The sequence below is a fragment of the Sceloporus occidentalis genome, unplaced genomic scaffold (assembly GCF_023333645.1).
Source record: "Sceloporus occidentalis isolate IW3139 unplaced genomic scaffold, rSceOcc1.0.p SCAF_102, whole genome shotgun sequence".
Taxonomy (NCBI): domain Eukaryota; kingdom Metazoa; phylum Chordata; class Lepidosauria; order Squamata; family Phrynosomatidae; genus Sceloporus; species Sceloporus occidentalis.
Window position 1 is genome coordinate 2,973,656 of NW_028317082.1, and position 22,722 is coordinate 2,996,377.

The 22,722-nt window shown below is 37.8% G+C and overlaps 1 protein-coding gene across 3 annotated transcripts in view; it reads right to left on the reverse strand.

The window, feature by feature from the left end:
- The window catches only part of LOC149283578 (cytosolic 5'-nucleotidase 3A-like), a 56,708-nt gene extending 37,529 nt beyond the window's left edge, over positions 1–19,179 (reverse strand). For all 3 annotated transcript variants that reach the window (XM_089497376.1, XM_089497377.1, XM_089497375.1), the window contains exon 1: positions 19,042–19,179. In XM_089497376.1, the coding sequence (XP_089353502.1) occupies positions 19,042–19,179 (138 nt within the window). The remainder of the gene's footprint in view (positions 1–19,041) is intronic.
- Positions 19,180–22,722: the final 3,543 nt, after the last annotated feature.

Below are 22,722 nucleotides of genomic sequence, written 5' to 3' on the forward strand. Positions count from 1 at the left end.
CACTGGGCGGCACTGTGCAGGCACGCTGGCCGCTTAATGATTTTAAAGCGGCCAGCGTGTCTTACGGCCGCTTAATGATTAACCATTGCAGCCGATGTGGCTGTGACTCAGGCTACTTTTGGGGCATGCGTAATTCAGGTGGTCATTTGGTCATTCTGCCTCCATCTCCTCTTTGTAATATCTTTGAAGCCGGTTAACTCAATTTAACCCCGTCAAACCATATATTTTTGAAAACTAGACACCCCAGGGTATTCCAAATGCTGCTATTTTAACCCTTTCCATGCACCAATTATACAACTACACTTTGTCAAACTTTGTAATAGTAATTTTTTTTTTTTTTTCACACATTGTTCTTTAGTTATAGATATACAGGTTCTGGTATATATCACTGTCAAACAACACCCCAATGTGTGTTCAGGAACATCTCCTGAGTGCAGTGATACCCGACAGGCATGGGTTTGTCGTGTTGTTTGAGATTTAAAATGCCACATTTGGGAAGTGCGCTTTTTTTCTCCATTTTGGTCAGTCTGTACCTATGCCCTATCTTTGAGCTCGGGCACTCCAATTTACCCCATCAGCCATTTTTTTTTATATTAGACACCCCTTGGGTATTTGAAGTGCTTTTATTTTAACTCTTTCTATGTTGAGATTTTTGAGAAATTTTAGCACTTGCTCAAAATAAACTTTATTTTTTTATTTTATTTTTTTAATACATATATATGTTTTGGGTTTTTTTTGTTTTTTTTTACACATTTTGCTGGTACTGGATGGTTCATCTAGTGACATCACTGCATAATTATTTTTAAATGTTAGCACTTTTTTTTTTTAATATTTTACTAATCACATTGTGATTAGAAAGCTGGGCTCCATTGACTTGCATGGTTGAATGCAGTACCTGTATTCAACCTGCAAGTGGAGCCAGAGTTCTCTACAGGGTCTGGAGACCATCTAGCGAACTCTTTCATCTTTATTGGTTTTTTTCCCGGGCCGCCGCCATCTTGCTGTCACAGCGGTCACAGCCCATCCAGAGGTAAGTGTTTGGCGTCGCTGGATGCCTCCTGATCGAGGCATTCCAGCGCCATACAATGTATGGCGGCTGTTGACACCCCGGGGAGGGGCCAGACATGGCCCCCGATGCCGATCTCGGCTTTGCTGAATGCCTCGACATCGAGGCATTACAGTAACGCCGTTTAAGCGAAGGAAGTGATCGTTGATCACTTTCTAAGCTTATTTAATTTGTTGACGGTTCAGGACCGTCAAAGGTCATTAAGTGACCGTTTTTCCATGACGGTCCTGAACCGGCAAAGGTCGTTAAGGGGTTAAAGGAGATTGGCTTTGTTTTTGGGCCAAGAGTTTTGTGGTATAGGTTATGTTTCAGATTGGTTTGTTTTGTCATTGTTTTGTTTAAGCTAAAAAAAAAAAAGACTACACCCTGTTTTTTTTTTTTCTGTTTTGCTTACAACCACAAGACCAACTATAAGAGATACCGTATTTGCTCGATTATAAGATGACCCTGATTATAAGACGACCCCCCAAAATCTGAATATTAATTTAGGAAAAAAAGAATAAGCCTGAATATAAAACCACCCTATAGGAAAAAAGTTTTACCAGTAAATGTTAATTCATGTTAACTATTTTTTTTTAACCCCTTAACGTCCATTGCCGGGTCAGGCACGTCATGCAAAACGGTCACTTAACGACCTATGACGTGCCTGACAGTGTTGATCACTTTCTAAGCTTAAACGGTGTTGCTGTAATGTTGAGGCATTCAGCAACACCGAGGTCGGCATGATGGGCCATCTCTGGCCCCTCCCCGGGGCGTCAACATCCGCCCATACATTGTATGGCGGCGGACGCCCGTTTTAAAAGCGTTTAGGAGATCAACGATCACCTCCTAAACTTCAATGGTGTCGCTGGAATGCCTCGATCAGGAGGCATCCAGTGACACCAAATACTTACCCCAGGGCGGGCTGTGACCACTCCGGAGAGCGGTCACAGCCGCAGGCAGTCTTCGCCATCCGCAAGATGGCAGCGGCCCGGGAAAAAAAAAAATAAAGTTGAAAAAGTTCGCTAGACGGTCTCCAGACCCTCTAGAGAACTCTGGCTCCACTTGCAGGTTGAATACAGGTACTGCATTCAACCATACAAGTCAATGGAGCCCAGCTTTCTAATCACTATGTGATTAGTAAAATATTTAAAAAAAAAAAAAAAAGAAAAAGCTTAAAAAAAACATGGTAACATTTAAAAATTATTATGCTTTAGAGGAACTATCCAGTTCCAGCAAAATGTAAAAAGTCCAAAAAGAGTAAAATAAAAAAATAAAGTTTATTATTATGAGCAACTGCTAAAATTAGCGCTGTATCTTCCCAAAAATCCTGACGTGGAAAAAGTTAAATAAAAGCATTTCAAATACCCAAGGGGTGTCTAATTTAAAACAATGTGGCCGGGCTCAAAGATAGGGCATAGGCACAGACTGACCGAAATGGGGAAAAAAAAGCGCACTTCCAAAATGTGGCATTTTAACCCCAAAACACCAGACAAACCCATACATGTGGGGTATGACTGAACTCGGGAGATGTTCCTGAACACATATTAGGGTGTTGTTTGATAGTGACGTATACCTGGAGCTATATATTTATACCGAAAGTACAATTTGTGTGAAAAAAAACAAAAAAAAACACTACCACAAAGTGTGGCAAAGGCTGGTGGTAGAATCTGATGCATGGAAAGGGTTAAATACTACCATTTTAAGTACCTTGGGGTGTCTAGTTTTCAAAAATATATGGTTTTATGAGGTAAATTGTAGTGGCCAGGCTCAAAGATAGGGCATAGGCACAGACTGACCAAAATAGGGAAAAAAAAGCGCACTTCCCAAATGTGGCCTTTTAACCCCAAACAGCAGTCAAACCCATACATGTGGGGTATGACTGAACACATATTAGGGTGTTTGATAGTGACGTATACCTGGAGCTATAAATTTATACCCAAAGTACAATTTGTGTGAAAAAAAACAAAAAAAAATACTACCACAAAGTGTGGCAAAGGCTGGTGGTAGAATCTCATGCATGGAAAGGGTTAAAATACTAGCATTTGAAATACCTTGGGGTGTCTAGTTTTCAAAAATATATGGTTTGATGGGGTAAATTGAATTAGCCGGCTTCAAAGATGGTCCTATTAGGAAATGGGGGCAGAATGACCAGATGTAAAAGTTCCAAGTAAAAAAATGTGCACTTCCTAAATGTGGCGTTTTACCTCCAAACAACCCGACAAACCCATGCATGGTATGACTGTACTCGGGAGATGTTGCTGAACACATATTGGGGTGTTGTTTGAAAGTGATGTATACCAGGAGCTGTAAATCCATACCTGAAGAGCAATTTTAGCGATAAAAAACACAAAATAAATTACTGCCACAAAGTTTGACAAAGACTGGTGGTAGAATTAGTGCATGGAAAGAGTTAAAATTCTAGCATTTGAAATACCTTGGGGTATCTAGTTTTTACCAGAATTACCAGATTTGGAAAAAATGGTTTTGAAATAGCAAAACACTACTTGTACTTAATGCTCCATAACGTGCAGAAAAAAGCAAAAAAAACATAAAAACATTGGGTATTTCTAAACTCAGGACAAATAGTAGAATATATTTAGTAGGTTTTTTCATTAGCTTTTTTGGATGAGTAAAAGATTTTTGGGGTAAAAGTCAGAAAATGTGGGTTTTTTTTTACATTTTTCATCATATTTTATTATTTTTTTTATGGGAAATTAGATAATATGATTAAAACAATGGTATCTGAAGAAAGCCCTTCTTGTCCTGAAAAAAACAACATATAATTTGTGTGGGTTCACTAAATGAGTAAAGAGAAAATTACATCTAAACACGAACACCGCAAAAGTGTTAAAACAGCCTCGGTCCCAATGGTACAAAAGGAAAACACAGCCTGGTCCTTAAGGGGTTAATAAAAGCTATGATTGAGAAAAATATTTTGTTTTTATTTCCTTTTATTTTCCAACCTGCAGTTATGTGCAGTTATGCACATCTGCCCCCAGGCTTGCCACTCTGCCCCAGAAATGCCTTATACCCCCTATATGCCACTGTGCCCCATGTATTGCCTTTTAACCCTCTAAATGCCACTGTGCCCATGATATGCCTTTTAACCCTCTATATGCCACTGTGCCCCATGATATACCTTTTGACCCCCTATGTGCCACTCTGCCTCCAGAAATGCCTTATACCCCTATATGCCACTCTGGCATTTAGGGGGTTAAAAGGCATATTATGGGGCAGAGTGGCATATAGGGAGGCACACAAAATTAATAAAAGGAATGGAGCACTGTAGTTATGAAGAAAGGTTAACTAATTTAAATCTGTTTAGTTTAGAAAAACGTCGCCTCAGAGGGGATATGATAACATTATATAAATATATTCGGGGCCAATACAAACCATTGTGTGGAAATCTGTTCATAAACAGGACTATGCATAGGACACGTGGTCATGCGTTCAGACTTGAAGAAAGGAGATTTAGACTAAAGCAGAGGAAAGGGGTTTTTTTATAGTAAGGACAATAAGGATGTGGAATTCTCTGCCTGCAGAGGTAGTTTTATCGGAGTCTGTACAGATGTTAAAATTGCAACTGGATGGATACCTGGAAAAACATAATATTCAGGGATATAATCTTTCATTATGGGGAAACAGCTTATTTATCCAAGGAGAAATGTGACTGCCATTTTGGGGTCAAGAAGGAATTTTTTTTGGTTAGTGCAAAATTGGAAAGAGCGAAACCGGGGGTTTTTTTTGCCTTCTTTTGGATCAACAGCAACAAATTAACAGATATAGGAAAGGCTGAACTTGATGGACGCGTGTCTTTTTTCAGCCTATATAACTATGTAACTATAAGGCATTTCAGGAGGCAGAGTGGCATATAGAGGGTTAAAGGCATTTCTGTAGGCAGAGTGGCATTAAGGGGGTTAAAAGGCATTTCATAGAGCCCTCTGCCTACAGAAATGCCTTATGCCCCCCATTTAACACTCCCCCGCCCAACTTACTGGTGCTTCTGACTCCCCGGTGTGTTGTCCAGACAGCGGTTAGAAGTCTACGCTGTAGTCGGAAGGAGATGCAGTTAGCAGCGGGGGTTGTCTGCGTGCATCACGCAGACCTTCCCCGGCTGTCAGAGAGAATTCCCTGCACCGGTGCAGGGAACTCTGATATCTGACAGCCGGGGGCGGTCTGCGCGATGGACGCAGACAACCCCCGCTGCTAACCGCACCTCCTTCCGGCTGCAGTGGAAGTTGTCTACGATGACTATGGTCCCAGCTGCCTTGAGAACACTCAAGATCCTCCTGTGAAACTCCACGAGATGAGATCTTGCATGGAGCCCCAGACCGAGGGAGATTGACAGTTATTTTGTTTTCCTTTCATTTGCGAATAATCACACCAACTGTTGTCACCTTCTCACCAAGCTGCTTGGCGATGGTCTTGTAGCCTATTCCAGCCTCATGTAGGTCTACAGTCTTGTCCCTGACAACCTTGGACAGCTCTTTGGTCTTGGCCATGGTAACAAACTGAGATTAGGAGCACTTCCTTTAAGAGAGTGCTCCTAATCTCAGCTCATTACCTGTATAAAACACATGGGAGCCAGACATCTTGCTGATTGATAGGGGATCAAATACTTATTTCATTGAGAGGAATGCAAATCAATGTATAACTAACTATTTTGAAATGCGTTATTCTGGATTTTTGTTTTTTTGTTATTCTGTCTCTCACTGTTCAAATAAACCTACATTAAAATTATAGACTGATCGTGTCTTTGTCAGTGGGCAAACATACAAAATGAGCAGGGGATCACATTTTCACTTCACTGTAGAAAACTTTGTACTTTAATGAATTCATTATAGGTTTGTTTTCAGACATTTTCTGAATCAAGATACATATATCTATTTATTTTTTATTTTGTTTACTGGGATAAATACAGCGTGTGGGGTAGTGTATGTATAAACGGTCATTATAGGGCTGTGTCTAAAAAGTGATCCTACCATTTTACCAAGAAAAAAAAATAAAAAAATAAAAATCAACCAATCTTGGTTCCCATAGTGATAAAACCACTTTGCACAATAATTACTTTTATACATAATCCACATTTAGAATCTATGGTATAATATAATGCACTGAAGCATGTCTTTAAAAAAAACAAAAAAAAAAACAACCATTGTTTATACAGAAATACAAAATAATAATTTTGTATTTCTGTATAAATACAAAATTATTATTAATAATTTGGGCATAACAGTATATAATTAAATAGTATAATTTCAGTAACAAGCTTGGTGGGGAGGGGGCACGTAACACAACAAAGTAACCTTTGTTAACAGAAATTCAGCGGAACAAAGATGTACTTACAACTTCGCTATCAGAGCTACGGTAGTTGTGTGTTAATATCTTAATTTGTTTAGGAGGAGTCTCCCTATTTTTGTTATAGTTTTGAACGGTATATAGTGACAAAATAAAATCACTAACATTGTTAGACATTACTGAATACTTTATTTGTCCCATTTACGGCAACCTTCATTATCACTCTTTGCTCAGTGTAGAGTAAAAAAAAATTGGCTCACTGCTGATTAAAGGAACATGTCAAGAAATGTCCAGAGTGGCAACCAAGCAATGAGTTATGGGAGCACGATACATAGCGTATATGGAGTCATCTGAACTTGGAAGAAATGCACAGTGACTATGAATCCATACCACTGTATAAAACACATTACACAATGAATAACGCTCAAGTGTCTGAGGGACTGTGCCATAGTTTTTTCCATACATCCAGTGCTCCTGAGATGTTTAAACAATACACATTGCCTGTGCTGTATAATAAAATAAAAACTAATTTACAATTGTTACCCAAAATATATTGTACAGCATTCAGATTATGAGAATATGTACCTAACATATCCATACAAATAAGTTTTGTTTGTTTATTTTGGTAACTCAATGTTATTATGCATAAAACGTTAATGTGGTACAAAATTGGGAAAGTAATCCTATCACCATAGTAACTATTGGAACCATGGCTGACCTCAGAATTCCCAGGGCCTGGGGCAAGGAGAATTTGCAGGGGCCCCTCTGCCCCAAGAAAAGGGCAAAAGGAGACCTGCTCTTCCCCAGGTTCCTGGTCAGAAGTGGAACAATCGGATACATCATATCTTTACACACTGCTGTGCTCAAAGGCTATTTTCATGCCTTTAATCTTCTTGTTTGTTTATCACTATGGAAGTGCTAGCAGATGTGTAAGGTAATCAGTTTGTTCGATAATCTACATTAACAGTAAACATTTGACTTGCGACAGAAAATGTTTGTCGAATATAAAGACCCCCCCCCCCCGAAAATGAACACAAACTTTCCGGCAGTTCCCAAGTTTAGTAAACACACGAACTACTTATAGACAGACGCACAAGTTGAGATGTCTACAATATGCAAAGTCCGATAACTTCAGAGGACCGCAAATACTTTTTGATAAATTACCTATTTTGCATCATTATTAAGGCCAAATTTATAGTTTATTTTTTAACAGAACCTTGTTTTTTTGGTGCTTGTAATCCACTGGAATGATCATGCAACTCAATCTATTTGTATTTTTTTGGAGCCTGGTTTTCTGGTATTTTTCAGTCTTTTATTCACTTGCTGGGTGCTTTGAATATAATTGCGCATAGTGGCATGACATCATAGCACACTATAGTATCAATATGGCGGCTGCCATAGATGAGGTCTAATGAGCTACAGGTGCAGGTGATTTTACGGTTGTGGTAACTTGTCTTGTCCCCATGAACAAAGCAAATAGGTTTAGGTGGGCGTTCTTAGAATCCTTCCCTCCCACAGTTCACTAAAGGAAGTGATGCATGAATACACTGGAAACTGGATGTGATGTCAAATGAAGGGTATATAATGCCACACATGAACTCCTTCAGTTCTTTTCCTTTTCCTCCATGGTGGAAGTGGTAAGAGTCAGCTTCCAGCAGTGAGCTATTATCGGATCTGGAGGCTTAACAGTGGGTGAGATCAAATTGTGTGGAAGGGAATTGGAGTGAGAGAGTGAGAGAGTGAGATAAAAGGGGGCTGTTGTCCTGTGGGGTTTGGGTTTTTATATTTGCTTTAACACCACAATGGTCTTATGGTTTTTTTGGCATTTTTGCCTACATACACAGTGTTTGCTTAACAATCACTAGATCACCATTGAAAAAGACCTGCTTAGTCAAATATTAGGGATCTCTCTTACAGTCTCTCCTTCTACGGTCGCTCATGTTTGCCTATATATCTATTTAAGTGCTTTATTATATTTTTGGCAATAAAATAATATTTGTACTATTAAGCAATTCTGTTTTTTTTGAGTGCAACTCCCTTCCATTAGATGTTTGTAATTTACCTGTTGGGCACAGGTGGGAGATTATTGCAACATTTTTGCTTGTTTATTTAAACATATCCTTTGCGTTTTTGTGTGCCACTTGGTCTATTTTAATTTGTCTGCTGCCCATGTAGTCACACGTTAAAGTTTCCCCCCTTGCCGCTGGGTTCATACTGCAAGCCAGGCCAGGATGCTAGTGTATAGCGTCTCAGGCTCAGCATAGAGTTTCACATTGTCTTGTGTCAGGTAAAGGAAAACCCAAGCTTCAACGTTTCCAAATTGCTGTTCTGTTTAATTGTTAGTCCTGACAGATGACCTGCATGATTCCTAGTCCTGATGAACCCTACCAAATATTTCCCAGATAATGCTTCAGTTATGTAAAATTTTGCTGACATGTTGTTGCTATAGAAAGTGGAGAAGCTTCATAAACATGTGCTGCTTTTCATGTGATTAAACCTTCAGAAGAAAGAATAAAACTATACTAAAGCACACCAGACATAATAATTAACGTTTTCACATGACTCATCTGTTTGCATAACATTTCACCATGTAATATACATCCTCCATTGCAACTGGAGTCAAGCTATCAGACAGTTTCAAATCAGTGGTCATGCCATCAGACGCTTTTTTCTTAAGATTAGCAAAATGTGCCTTAGACCTGGAAATGTGATAATAATCATATAATGTTACAATTTTTAGTGGATTTTGCAGAGTTCTCACACAAATATATCTCCCTGCAAAATTAGATACGTTTATTAAACAAATTAAAGGTAAATATCCGCTCATTTCTAGCAAATTACCTTTTATAACATTTCTGCATATATTACAAAATTCCACCGTTGGACCAACACATTTACACTGCACATATCTCACACACACACCCCTATATAATATCTTACAATATGGTGCATTTTTACTGTGGAAATTTAAAGCTATAGCGCCCCAAATATCCTCCCAGTAGACAGCAACTGGCATTTTTCAGCATTCTACAGAGGGTTAAAAAAAAATTCCCCATTGGACCAATACAGTTACACTGCACATATCTCAAACACAACCCCCTCTATTATTTCTGAGAATATGGTGCATTTTTACTGTGGAAATTTAAAGCTATAGCGCCCCAAATATCATCCCAGTAGACAGCAACTGGCATTTTTCAGCATTCTACAGAGGGTTAAAAAAAATTCCCCCATTGGACCAATACAGTTACACTGCAGATATCTCAAACACATGCCCCTCTATTATTTCTGAGAATATGGTGCATTTTTACTGTGGAAATTTAAAGCTATAGCACCCCAAATATCATCCCAGTAGACAGCAACTGGCATTTTTCAGCATTCTACAGAGGGTTAAAAAAAAATTTCCCCATTGGACCAATACAGTTACACTGCAGATATCTCAAACACATGCCCCTCTATTATTTCTAAGAATATGGTGCATGTTTACTGTGGAAATTTAAAGCTATGGCGCCCCAAATATCCCAGGAGAAAGCAACTGGCATTTTTCAGCATTCTATAGAAGGTTAAAAAAAAAATCCCCATTGGACCAATACAGTTACACTGCACATATCTCAAACACATGCCCCTCTATTATTTCTGAGAATATGGTGCATTTTTACTGTGGAAATTTAAAGCTATAGGGCCCCAAATATCAGCCCAGTACACAGCAACCGTCATTTTTCAACATTCTACAGGGGGTTAAAAAAAATTTCCCCATTGGACCAATACAGTTACACTGCAGATATCTCAAACACATGCCCCTCTATTATTTCTGAGAATATGGTGCATTTTTACTGTGGAAATTTAAAGCTATAGGGCCCCAAATATCAGCCCAGTAGACAGCAACCGTCATTTTTCAACATTCTACAGGGGGTTAAAAAAAATTTCCCCATTGGACCAATACAGTTACACTGTATATATCTCAAACACATAACCCTCAATTATTTCTGAGAATATGGTGCATTTTTACTGTGGAGATTTAAAGCTATAGGGCCCCAAATATCAGCCCAGTAGACAGCAACCGTCATTTTTCAACATTCTACATGGGGTTAAAAATATGTCCCCATTGGACCAATACAGTTACACTGCAGATATCTCAAACACATGCCCCTCTATTATTTATGAGAATATGGTGCATTTTTACTGTGGAAATTTAAAGCTATAGGGCCCCCAAAATATCAGCCCAGTTGACAGCAACCGTCATTTTTCTACATTCTACAGGGGGTTAAAAAAAATTTCCCCATTGGACCAATACAGTTACACTGCAGATATCTCAAACACATGCCCCTCTATTAGTTCTGAGAATATGGTGCATTTTTACTGTGGAAATTTAAAGCTATAGTGCCCAAATATCAGCCCAGTACACAGCAACCGTCATTTTCAACATTCTACAGGGGGTTAAAAAAAATTTCCCCATTGGACCAATACAGTTACACTGCAGATATCTCAAACACATGCCCCTCTATTATTTCTGAGAATATGGTGCATTTTTACTGTGGAAATTTAAAGCTATAGGGCCCCAAATATCAGCCCAGTAGACAGCAACCATCATTTTTCAACATTCTACATGGGTTTAAAAAAAATGTCCCCATTGGACCAATACAGTTACACTGCAGATATCTCAAACACATGCCCCTCTATTATTTCTGAGAATATGGTTCATTTTTACTGTGGAAATTTGAAGCTATAGGGCCCCAAATATCACCCCAGTAGACAGCAACTGTCATTTTTCAACATTCTGCAGGTGGTTAAAAAAAATTCCCCCATTGGATCAATACAGTTACACTGTATATATCTCAAACACATAACCCTCTATTATTTCTGAGAATATGGTGCATTTTTACTGTGGAAATTTAAAGCTATAGGGCCCCAAATATCAGCCCAGTAGACAGCAACAGTCATTTTTCAACATTCTACAGGGGGTTAAAAAAAATTCCCCATTGGACCAATACAGTTACACTGCAGATATCTCAAACACATGCCTCTCTATTATTTCTGAGAATATGGTGTATTTTTACTGTGGAAATTTAAAGCTATAGGGCCCCAATTATCAGCCCAGTAGACAGCAACCGTCATTTTTCAACATTCTACAGGGGGTTAAAAAAAAATTCCCCATTGGACCAATACAGTTACACTGCAGATATCTCAAACACATGCCCCTCTATTATTTCTGAGAATATGGTGCATTTTTACTGTGGAAATTTAAAGCTATAGCGCCCCAAATATCATCCCAGTAGACAGCAACTGGCATTTTTCAGCATTCTACAGAGGGTTAAAAAAAATTCCCCCATTGGACCAATACAGTTACACTGCAGATATCTCAAACACATAACCCTCAATTATTTCTGAGAATATGGTGCATTTTTACTGTGGAAATTGAAAGCTATAGGGCCCCAAATATCAGCCCAGTAGACAGCAACCGTCATTTTTCAACATTCTACATGGGGTTAAAAAAATGTCCCCATTGGACCAATACAGTTACACTGCAGATATCTCAAACACATGCCCCTCTATTATTTATGAGAATATGGTGAATTTTAATGTGGAAATTTAAAGCTATAGGGCCCCAAATATCAGCCCAGTTGACAGCAACCGTCATTTTTCAACATTCTACAGGGGGTTAAAAAAATTTTCCCCATTGGACCAATACAGTTACACTGCAGATATCTCAAACACATGCCCCTCTATTAGTTCTGAGAATATGGTGCATTTTTACTGTGGAAATTTAAAGCTATAGTGCCCCAAATATCAGCCCAGTACACAGCAACCGTCATTTTTCAACATTCTACAGGGGGTTAAAAAAAAATTCCCCATTGGACCAATACAGTTACACTGCAGATATCTCAAACACATGCCCCTCTATTATTTCTGAGAATATGGTGCATTTTTACTGTGGAAATTTAAAGCTATAGGGCCCCAAATATCAGCCCAGTAGACAGCAACCGTCATTTTTCAACATTCTACATGGGGTTAAAAAAAATTCCCCATTGGACCAATACAGTTACACTGCACATATCTCAAACACAACCCCCTCTATTATTTCTGAGAATATGGTGCATTTTTACTGTGGAAATTTAAAGCTATAGCGCCCCAAATATCATCCCAGTGGACAGCTAATGGGATTTTTCAACATTCTACAGAGGGTTAAAAAAAATCCCCCATTGTACCAATACAGTTACACTGCAGATATCTCAAACACATGCCCCTCTATTATTTCTGAGAATATGGTGCATTTTTACTGTGGAAATTTAAAGCTATAGGGCCCCAAATATCAGCCCAGTAGACAGCTACCGTCATTTTTCAACATTCTACAGGGGGTTAAAAAAAATTTCCCCATCGGCAAGATGGTGACCGTCCTGAAAAAAAAATAATAAAGACGAAAAATTTCGCTAGATGGTCTCCAGACCCTCTAGAGAACTCTGGCTCCACTTGCAGGTTGAATACAGGTACTGCACTCAACCATGCAAGTCAATGGAGCCCAGCTTTCTAATCACAATGTGATTAGTAAAATATAAAAAAAAAAGGAAAATAAAAGCTTAAAAAAAAATGTGCTAACATTTAAAAATAATTATGCAGTGATGTCACCAGAGGAACCATCCAGTACCAGCAAAATGTGTAAAAAAAATGAATAAATAAAAATTAAAAAAAAAAAAAGTTTATTATTTTGAGCAAGTCCTAAAATCTCAACATACAAAGAGTTAAAATAAAAGCACTTCAAATAACCAAGGGGTGTCTAATTTAATAAAAAATGGCTTGATGGGGTAAATTGGAGTGGCCTGTCTCAAAAATAGGGCATAGGTACAGACTGACCAAAATAGAGAAAAAAAGCGCACTTCCCAAATGTGGGATTTTAAATCTCAAACAACCCGACAAACCCATGCATGTGGGGTATCACTGCACTCGGGAGATGTTGCTGAACACACATTGGGGGGTTGTTTGATAGTGACGCATACCAGGAGCTATGAATTCATTCCTGAAGTACAATTTGTGTGGAAAAAAATACAAAATAAAATTTTGGGAAAGACAGGTAGTAGAATCTCATGCATAAAAGGGTTAAAATACCAGCATTTGAAATACTTTGTGGTGTCTAGTTTTCAAAAATATATGGTTTGATGGGGTAAATTGAAGTAGTCTGCTTCAAAGATGATCCAAAGAGGATATAGAAGGCAGAATGACCAAAAGACTACCTGAATTACGCATGTCCCAAAAGTAGCCTTTTACCAGCCAAACAATCTGACAAACCTATACATGTGGGGTATCACCATACTCAGGAGATGTTGCTGAACACATATTGGGGGGTTGTTTGACAGTGACATATACCAGGACCTTTATATTTATAACTAAATTACACTATAGCTTTATATTTCCACAGTAAAAATGCACCATATTCTCAGAAATAATAGAGGGGCATGTGTTTGAGATATCTGCAGTGTAACTGTATTGGTACAATGGGGGATTTTTTTTAACCCTCTGTAGAATGTTGAAAAATCCCATTAGCTGTCCACTGGGATGATATTTGGGGCGCCATAGCTTTAAATTTTCACAGTAAAAATGCACCATATTCTCAGAAATCATAGAGAATGGTGTGTTTGAGATATTTGCACTGTAACTAAATTGGTCCAATGGAGGAATTTTTTTTAACCCTCTGTAGATTTTAGAAAAATCCCATTTGCTATGAATTGGGCTAATATTTGGGGCGCTATAGCTTTAAATTTCCACAGTAAAAATGCACCATATTCTCAGAAATAATAGCGGGGCATGTGTTTGAGATATCTGCAGTGTAACTGTATTGGTCCAATGGGGAATTATTTTTTAACCCCCCCTGTAGAATGTTGAAAAATGGCAGTTACTGTCTACTGGGCTGATATTTGGGGCGCTATAGCTTTAAATTTCCACAGTAAAAATGCACAATATTCTCATAAATAATAGAGGGGCATGTGATTGAGATGTCTGCAGTGTAACTGTATTGGTCCAATGGGGGAATTTTTTTTAACCCTCTGTAGAATGCTAAAAAATGCCAGTTGCTGTCTACTGGGATGATATTTGGGGTGCTATAGCTTTAAATTTCCACAGTAAAAATGCACCATATTCTCAGAAATAATAGAGAATGGTGTGTTTGAGATACTTGCACTGTAACTGAATTGGTCCAATGGAGGAATTTTTTTCAACCCTCTGTAGATTTTTGAAAAATCCCATTTGCTATGAATTGGGCTAATATTTGGGGCGCTATAGCTTTAAATTTCCACAGTAAAAATGCACCATATTCTCAGAAATAATAGAGGGGCATGTGTTTGAGATATCTGCAGTGTAACTGTATTGGTCCAATGGGGGAATTTTTTTTAACCCTCTGTAGAATGCTGAAAAATGCCAGTTGCTGTCTACTGGGATGATATTTGGGGCGCTATAGCTTTAAATTTCCACAGTAAAAATGCACCATATTCTCAGAAATAATAGAGGGGGTTGTGTTTGAGATATGTGCAGTGTAACTGTATTGGTCCAATGGGGAATTTTTTTTAACCCTCTGTAGAATGTTGAAAAATGACGGTTGCTGTGTACTGGGCTGATATTTGGGGTACTATAGCTTTAAATTTCCACAGTAAAAATGCACCATATTCTCAGAAATAATAGAGGGGGCATGTGTTTGAGATATCTGCAGTGTAACTGTATTGGTCCAATGGGGAAATTTTTTTTAACCCCCTGTAGAATGTTGAAAAATGACGGTTGCTGTCTACCGGGCCAATATTTGGGGCCCAATAGCTTTAAATTTCCACAGTAAAAATGCACCATATTCTCAGAAATAATAGAGGGGCATGTGTTTGAGATATCTGCAGTGTAACTGTATTGGTCCAATGGGGAATTTTTTTTTAACCCCCTGTAGAATGTTGAAAAATGACGGTTCCTGTGTACTGGGCTGATATTTGGGGCACTATAGCTTTAAATTTCCACAGTAAAAATGCACCATATTCTCAGAAATAATAGAGGGGCATGTGTTTGAGATATCTGCAGTGTAACTGTATTGGTCCAATGGGGAATTTTTTTTTTAACCCCCTGTAGAATGTTGAAAAATGACGGTTGCTGTCTACTGGGCTGATATTTGGGGCCCTATAAGCTTTAAATTTCCACAGTAAAAATGCACCATATTCTCAGAAATAATAGAGGGGCATGTGTTTGAGATATCTGCAGTGTAACTGTATTGGTCCAATGGGGAATTTTTTTTTAACCCGCTGTAGAATGTTGAAAAATGACGGTTGCTGTCTACTGGGCCGATATTTGGGGCCCTATAGCTTTAAATTTACACAGTAAAAATGCACCATATTCTCCGAAATAATAGAGGGGAATGTGTTTGAGATATCTGCAGTGTAACTGTATTGGTCCAATGGGGACATTTTTTTTAACCCCCTGTAGAATGTTGAAAAATGACGGTTCCTGTGTACTGGGCTGATATTTGGGGCACTATAGCTTTAAATTTCCCACAGTAAAAATGCACCATATTCTCAGAAATAATAGAGGGGCATGTGTTTGAGATATCTGCAGTGTAACTGTATTGGTCCAATGGGGAAATTTTTTTTAACCCCATGTAGAATGTTGAAAAATGACGGTTGCTGTCTACTGGGCTGATATTTGGGGCCCTATAGCTTTAAATTTCCACAGTAAAAATGCACCATATTCTCAGAAAATAATAGAGGGTTATGTGTTTGAGATATATACAGTGTAACTGTATTGGTCCAATGGGGGAATTTTTTTTAACCCCATGTAGAATGTTGAAAAATTACGGTTGCTGTGTACTGGGCTGATATTTGGGGCCCTATAGCTTTAAATTTCCACAGTAAAAATGCACCATATTCTCAGAAATAATAGAGGGGCATGTGTTTGAGATATCTGCAGTGTAACTGTATTGGTCCAATGGGGAATTTTTTTTAACCCTCTGTAGAATGCTGAAAAATGCCAGTTCCTGTCTACTGGGATGATATTTGGGGCGCTATAGCTTTAAATTTCCACAGTAAAAATGCACCATATTCTCAGAAATAATAGAGGGGCATGTGTTTGAGATATCTGCAGTGTAACTGTATTGGTCCAATGGGGACATTTTTTTTAACCCTCTGTAGAATGCTGAAAAATGCCAGTTGCTGTCTACTGGGCTGATATTTGGGGCCCTATAGCTTTAAATTTCCACAGTAAAAATGCACCATATTCTCAGAAATAATAGAGGGGCATGTGTTTGAGATATCTGCAGTGTAACTGTATTGGTCCAATGGGGAAATTTTTTTTAACCCCATGTAGAATGTTGAAAAATGACGGTTGCTGTCTACTGGGCTGATATTTGGGGCCCTATAGCTTTAAATTTCCACAGTAAAAATGCACCATATTCTCAGAAATAATAGAGGGTTATGTGTTTGAGATATATACAGTGTAACTGTATTGGTCCAATGGGGGAATTTTTTTTAACCCCATGTAGAATGTTGAAAAATTACGGTTGCTGTGTACTGGGCTGATATTTGGGGCCCTATAGCTTTAAATTTCCACAGTAAAAATGCACCATATTCTCAGAAATAATAGAGGGGCATGTGTTTGAGATATCTGCAGTGTAACTGTATTGGTCCAATGGGGAATTTTTTTTTAACCCCCTGTAGAATGTTGAAAAATGACGGTTGCTGTCTACTGGGCCGATATTTGGGGCCCTATAGCTTTAAATTTCCACAGTAAAAATGCACCATATGCTCAGAAATAATAGAGGGGCATGTGTTTGAGATATCTGCAGTGTAACTGTATTGGTCCAATGGGGGAATTTTTTTTAACCCCATGTAGAATGTTGAAAAATTACGGTTGCTGTGTACTGGGCTGATATTTGGGGCCCTATAGCTTTAAATTTCCACAGTAAAAATGCACCATATTCTCAGAAATAATAGAGGGGCATGTGTTTGAGATATCTGCAGTGTAACTGTATTGGTCCAATGGGGAATTTTTTTTTAACCCCCTGTAGAATGTTGAAAAATGACGGTTGCTGTCTACTGGGCCGATATTTGGGGCCCTATAGCTTTAAATTTCCACAGTAAAAATGCACCATATGCTCAGAAATAATAGAGGGGCATGTGTTTGAGATATCTGCAGTGTAACTGTATTGGTCCAATGGGGAATTTTTTTTAACCCTCTGTAGAATGCTGAAAAATGCCAGTTGCTGTCTACTGGGATGATATTTGGGGCGCTATAGCTTTAAATTTCCACAGTAAAAATGCACCATATTCTCAGAAATAATAGAGGGGCATGTGTTTGAGATATCTGCAGTGTAACTGTATTGGTCCAATGGGGACATTTTTTTTAACCCTCTGTAGAATGCTGAAAAATGCCAGTTGCTGTCTACTGGGATGATATTTGGGGCGCTATAGCTTTAAATTTCCACAGTAAAAATGCACCATATTCTCAGAAATAATAGAGGGGCATGTGTTTGAGATATCTGCAGTGTAACTGTATTGGTCCAATGGGGGAATTTTTTTTAACCCTCTGTAGAATGCTGAAAAATGCCAGTTGCTGTCTACTGGGATGATATTTGGGGCGCTATAGCTTTAAATTTCCACAGTAAAAATGCACCATATTCTCAGAAATAATAGAGGGGGTTGTGTTTGAGATATGTGCAGTGTAACTGTATTGGTCCAATGGGGAATTTTTTTTTAACCCTCTGTAGAATGCTGAAAAATGCCAGTTGCTGTCTACTGGGATGATATATGGGGCGCTATAGCTTTAAATTTCCCCAGTAAAAATGCACCATATTCTCAGAAATAATAGAGGGGCATGTGTTTGAGATATGTGCAGTGTAACTGTATTGGTCCAATGGGGGAATTTTTTTTAACCCCATGTAGAATGTTGAAATATGACATTTATCAAGTACTGCACTGCTATTTGGGGTGCTATATCTTTAAATTTCCACAGTAAAAATGCACCATATTGTAAGATATTATATAGGGGTGTGTGTGTGAGATATGTGCAGTGTAAATGTGTTGGTCCAACGGTGGAATTTTGTAATATATGCAGAAATGTTATAAAAGGTAATTTGCTAGAAATGAGCGGATATTTACCTTTAATTTGTTTAATAAACGTATCTAATTTTGCAGGGAGATATATTTGTGTGAGAACTCTGCAAAATCCACTAAAAATTGTAACATTATATGATTATTATCACATTTCCAGGTCTAAGGCACCTTTTGCTAATCTAAAGAAAAAGCGTCTGATGGCATGACCACTGATTTGAAACTGTCTGATAGCTTGACTCCAGTTCCATTGCAAAACATGATTGTCCCATTTGTTCAAGAATCACTGGCAGCACACCAAATAAATGCCTTATTACATACAGTACATATAATGCTGAATAATAAATGCACTGTATAATTAATGTGTTAAATACTTCAAATAAATTAACAGGTAGGTATGTTTACATAACATATAGAAGGTTGTTTATAACAGTCACAGTGCAGTTTTAACATATTTCTTTTCTTCCACAATAATGATAATAATTAAACAAAATAATGGCTCAATAAACAGGAATATTTCATTGGGTTAAGTGCACCTACCTTATATTTTTTGGATAACTAATGCAGTTCATTTGCTATCTTTCATGTCACACAAATACATTTTAGAACAGTTATTTGGTAGCTAGTAACACTTACCATCTCTATAATCTTGGTTTTCCGGCCTGTTTTCTTCTTTACCGTGAAGATATATTGTGCAAGTACCACACCTCCAACCAGAGCCAACATACTTGCACTAGCCACAGCTCCCACTTTAGCCACTGATGATCTATCCATGGTAGTCCGATGTTGAGCACAATCTCTGTAGCTACTACAAGTACTTTTGTGTGAATAAAAAATAAAAAAAAATCTCCAAATAATAATCTATTTAAATATACGCAATATACGTATGTTTCATAGGTGAAAATGCTGACACAACTTGGTTCACAATTCAAATACAACGATTCGAGTCAGTTTAAGACTCCATATAACAAAATAAAAATGTTTTACACACATACGTGCATATCTGTGTATGTACATGTATATGCAGTCTTCGTTTTCACGAGGTTGTACTATATTTACTTGCAATAATTTAGCATGAACACAAAAGAAATTCGTTGACTATAGGATCTCTCCTATAACTCCGGATCGTCAGTTAAACAGTCGACATTCAAGACTAAAAATGGTCATCGCTTTTTCGTCACTGCGTCACGCACCGATCACTCTGTGTCACTAAACCATAGCTACAGCGCTTCCGCCTTGAAGCGGTTCACGCCTCGATATGAACACACGCTCCGCCTATTCGAGGAAAGCCTGTATTTGTATTGGTTTGTATGTTGTCCGCCTTTGATTAGGTCATTGGAAAAGCGGGTAGTTATTGGGTATCTTAGAGCCGCCCGGGAATCGCGTTCGTTGCTTAGCAACATAGAAGCCACTTAGTGAACTGGCAGCGTGTCTGCTTCTGCGCAACATAAAAGTAAGATTTACCGGCTGTTTGTGCGCTGTTGTGAATACATTGTTGTGCACATTTCTGGTTATTTTAAATCAAATGTTGAAACATGTGAATTTGCAACTAAGATATAATGATGGAAAAGCCAAAACGTAAAATGAGGATACAATTACTGTAGCATACAAAACTATTTTTCCCTCCAAGTATGATGTAAAAAAGCTGTAAAATGCAAGTGCTTCAATATGCATTAAAGTGAGAATGATGTATCCAGAGTTATGTCTATCGACAGGGTTTTGTTTTTTTATCTAGGCACCTTTCAAGAGCTATAGCAGATAAAAGGGGACATACTAAACAGCATATTGGGATGATCAATAGGTGTCAGTACACATTTTACACTCTTGGTAAATCAAAGTATCTTCTTTTAGGTAGTTCTTGATACTAAGTTGCAACGAAAACTATTTACTTGCCGAAATATATATACAGTTTTATAACGGAATCATAGTAAATTCTATAGAAATACCAGATTGGCTCGGATATAGGCCGCACCCTTAAAGTTAGGTGCTTTTTTAAGGAAAAAAAATTCTTAGTTAAAAAAACCGTAGAATAGATATGCTGCCACTCTGCCCCCCCCCGAGATACTGCCACTCTGCCCCCAAGATGTGCCCCCCACGATTTACCAAAGCAGACTCCCGTGTGTCTTGCGGGGCCGGCAGAAACAGGTCAAATATGTTACTTAGCATGTGTAACTATAATATCCCACCCATAATCCCCATGTAAAAATAATAATATTCCCATATTCTTATCAGAAACAGGTCAAATGTATTCCCTAGCATGTTTAACTATAATATTCCACCCATAATCCCCATGTAAAATTAATAATGTTCCCATATTCTTATCAGAAACAGGTCAAATGTGTTCCTTAGCATGTGTAACTATAATATTCCACCCATAATCCCCATGTAAAAAATATATTATACCCATGTTATCAGAAATGGGTCAAATGTGTTCCTTGGCATCTGTAACCATGATATTCCACCCATTTTCCCCATGTACAAAAGTATTTATAGCCAAATTCTTATCAGAAATGGGTCAAAAATGTTCCTTGGCATCGGTAACTATAATATTCCACCCATAATCCCCATGTAAAAAAATGATTATACACATATTCTTATCAGAAACAGGTCAATATGTTATTTAGCATGTGTAACTATAATATCCCACCCATAATCCCCATGTAACAAAAAAATATTATACCCATATTCTTATCAGAAACAGGTCAAATGTGTTCCTTAGCATGTGCAACTATAATATTCCACCCATAATCCCCATGTAAAAAAAATATTATACCCATATTCTTATCAGAAACAGGTCAAATATGTTACTTAGCATGTGTAACTATAATATTCCACCCATAATCCCATGTAAAAATAATAAAATGCCCATATTCTTATCAGAAACAGGTCAAATGTGTTCCTTAGCATGTGTAACTATAATATTCCACCCATAATCCCCATGTAAAAATAATACTCCCATATTCCTATCAGAAAAAGGTCAATATTGTTCCTTGGCATCTGTAACCATGATATTCCACCCATAATCCCCATGTAAAAAAATATTATACCCTAATTCTTATCAGAAATGGGTCAAATGTGTTATTTAGCATGTGTAACTATAATATTCCACCCATAATCCCCATGTAAAAATAATAATATTCCCATATTCTTATCAGAAACAGGTCAAATTTGTTCTTTGGCATCTGTAACCATGATATTCCACCCATAATCCCCATGCAAAAAATATTTTTAGCCATATTCTTATCAGAAACAGGTCAAATATGTTGCTTAGCATGTGTAACCATGATATTCCACCCATAATCCCCATGTAAAAAAGAATATTATACCCATATTCTTATCAGAAAAAGATCCAATATGTTACTTAGCATGTGTAACTATAATATTCCACCCATAATCCCCATGTAAAAATAATAAAATGCCCATATTCTTATCAGAAACAGGTCAAATGTGTTCTTTGGCATCTGTAACCATGATATTCCACCCATAATCCCAATCTAAAAAAAAAATTATACCCAAATTCTTATCAGAAATTTACGTTGTGAAGGCTAAGATTTCACGCTTGTTTTTTGATGTGCCATATGACCAACAAACTTATCGCCCTCTGGGCATGCAGGGTTCTTCTATGTATTGTGCGTTGCCAACACATTTAATGAAATCAAAGTTGATTGCAGTGTACTGTTTCAAACACTTAAAGGCAAACTTTAATTCTTTCTCCAACTATTGTTATGAAGACTTTGGCTCAAAGCGGCTCTATAAGAGTCACAGGCACCCTTGATTTTCTGTTGTACATTTCCTAATCTTTTCACACTAGAGTAAAATCTGTCAATTGTATTAGACATTTTTCAGAGACAATTTGTGGATATTGCAACTTCTAACTAAACAAGCACATCAAATGCAGTCAACCACTGGAAAAAAAACACGACTCTAGTGGGACTTGAACCCACAATCTTTGAATATTGGCATTATTTTCGCATCAAAACTTTAATCTTACAAACGGAGCGCTAAACTGCTTTCCACACTTGTGTTAGATCGTTCTTTTGTTTCAGATTACCATAATTTCTCACAGACAAATTGTGGATATTTGGAAATACAATTTAATCTTTCAATTAAAATCTGTCAGATTAAGATCTGTCAATAGTATTACAGAAATTTTTCAGAGACAATTTGTGGATATTGCAACTTATAACTAAACAAGAACATCAAATGCAGTGAACCACTGGAAAAACCACGACTCTGGTGGAACTTGAACCCACAACCTTTGAATGCCTTGCCAAGCGCTAGAAGTCCACTGCGCTATCCATTGCGCCACAGAGCCTC